At 50.0% G+C, this 1,597-nt stretch overlaps 1 protein-coding gene across 1 annotated transcript; it reads left to right on the forward strand.

The window, feature by feature from the left end:
* Window positions 1-5: 5 nt before the first annotated feature.
* Window positions 6-941, forward strand: LOC101845273 (acetylcholine-binding protein; the record flags this gene model as incomplete). Its single annotated transcript, XM_013088271.2, is given in 1 exon segment — window positions 6-941. A coding segment is annotated over 1 exon segment (653 nt), but the record flags the coding sequence as incomplete, so codon positions are not given.
* Window positions 942-1,597: the final 656 nt, after the last annotated feature.

Genomic DNA, 1,597 nt, shown 5'->3' on the forward strand with positions numbered 1-1,597 from the left:
CCCACCAGGCGCCTGGGCCAACAACTACCGGCAGAAGTACAAGAGCATGGCCGAGACTGTGTCCCCCGCCTTCCCCCAGCCGCCAGACTCCAGCCCCCTCCACCTGGACATCCGCCTGACCCAGATCGACATCGTGGACGTGGACAAGGAGAAGAGCCTGGTGACCCTGATCGTGAGGAAGCGAGAGTACTGGATCATCGACGAGATGGCCTTCGACCGAGCCGCCCTCAACATGTCCAGTGTCACCCTGACCAGCACCGACATTTGGACTCCGGACACCACCTTCTTCAACGCCGCCGGGCCTGAGCACGTCATCAACCGTGAGGTGGTTCTCTTCCACAAGGGAGTCTTTCTGTCCGTGCGGAGAATCCAGGTGCCCATCCTGTGTGACGTCAGCGAGGTGAACACGTACACTGGCGCCACCTGCCACCTCCAGGCCGGCTCCTTCGGGCTGGGCAATGAGCTGATCCGTCTGATGGAGCCCAGAGACAACTGGTCCTTCCTGCTCCGCTCTGCCCTGGCCGGAGACTCCGACTACGAGGTTCTGTCGGGTCACGTGGTCAGATCGCAGGAGGAGTACGCTTCCGGTGACCCCGAGCAGTTCTACTACGACGCTCTGACCTTCACCTTCACCTTCAGAAGCAAGTACGGTCACTAGTCCCCTTGTTCTGTGGGATTCTTGACGAGCTGAATCATGATGAGATTTCTCGGCCGGCCTCTTTTGCTGGCGGAGTTCTTTGGTCCATTTGTCTCGCCTAATACAGAAAATACCTACCGAAATAACAATGGCATAGGATGTTACTTGTTTTGTTTTGGCTTAGCTGACAATATGGCGAACTCTCCTTAGCTCAAGGAGATTCTAGAACTGTTGTGTCCAATACGAAAATAGAAGTTCTCTTCTGATCAATCTAATAAACGGAGCTTGTATTTTTTTCCACTGACTTCGGTTTAGTTCAAATGATTTCATTTTTGTTGTTGTTGATGTCTTGTGACTGTTGCTTTGTCTTGTTCTTAGTTTTGTTTCTTTTTGCTGCTCATCGTTTTACTTCTCGATTAAATCCTTTATTTTCTTTTTCCTTTTTTCCCCTTTTAAAAATTCTTTTCTTTATTTCTGTTCGTTTTCTCTCGTCTGGGTCACAGAATTCCTGGTGTAGTGAACTCTTCGTCTCCGGCAGGTACACTTCTGTACCACGACGTGGACATCACGTTGCTTTTCGTCAATTGCCGAAAACAGATCTCTTTCACCGGGAGCTCATTCATCAGATGAAGATCTCTCAAAATAGGTTGACTTCTTTTGACTTAATGACCCACTTAACGACGCTTTTGCCATTTCTCGATTCAGTACAAAAAAAGGGAGCCCGGCGTAGTGGGTTTATCTCCCCCTCCCCTCGGAGATAAAGTGGGACTCAAAGTGACGGGTGTGGGGTGTAGCGACTAGGCACTTTGTCACTTAACGTAGCAGGCGTGAGTTCGACTGTCACAATACTTTGGGGAGGACTGCTATCACGTATCTCCGTCTTTCTTCTTTCTGTTTGGTTTTAGTTTTACTAGGGTTTTACGGCGCTCACAACTGCATAAGGTCATATGAGCGTCAAGG

Source organism: Aplysia californica, unplaced genomic scaffold, assembly GCF_000002075.1.
Source record: "Aplysia californica isolate F4 #8 unplaced genomic scaffold, AplCal3.0 scaffold00713, whole genome shotgun sequence".
NCBI classification, from domain to species: Eukaryota; Metazoa; Mollusca; class Gastropoda; order Aplysiida; family Aplysiidae; genus Aplysia; species Aplysia californica.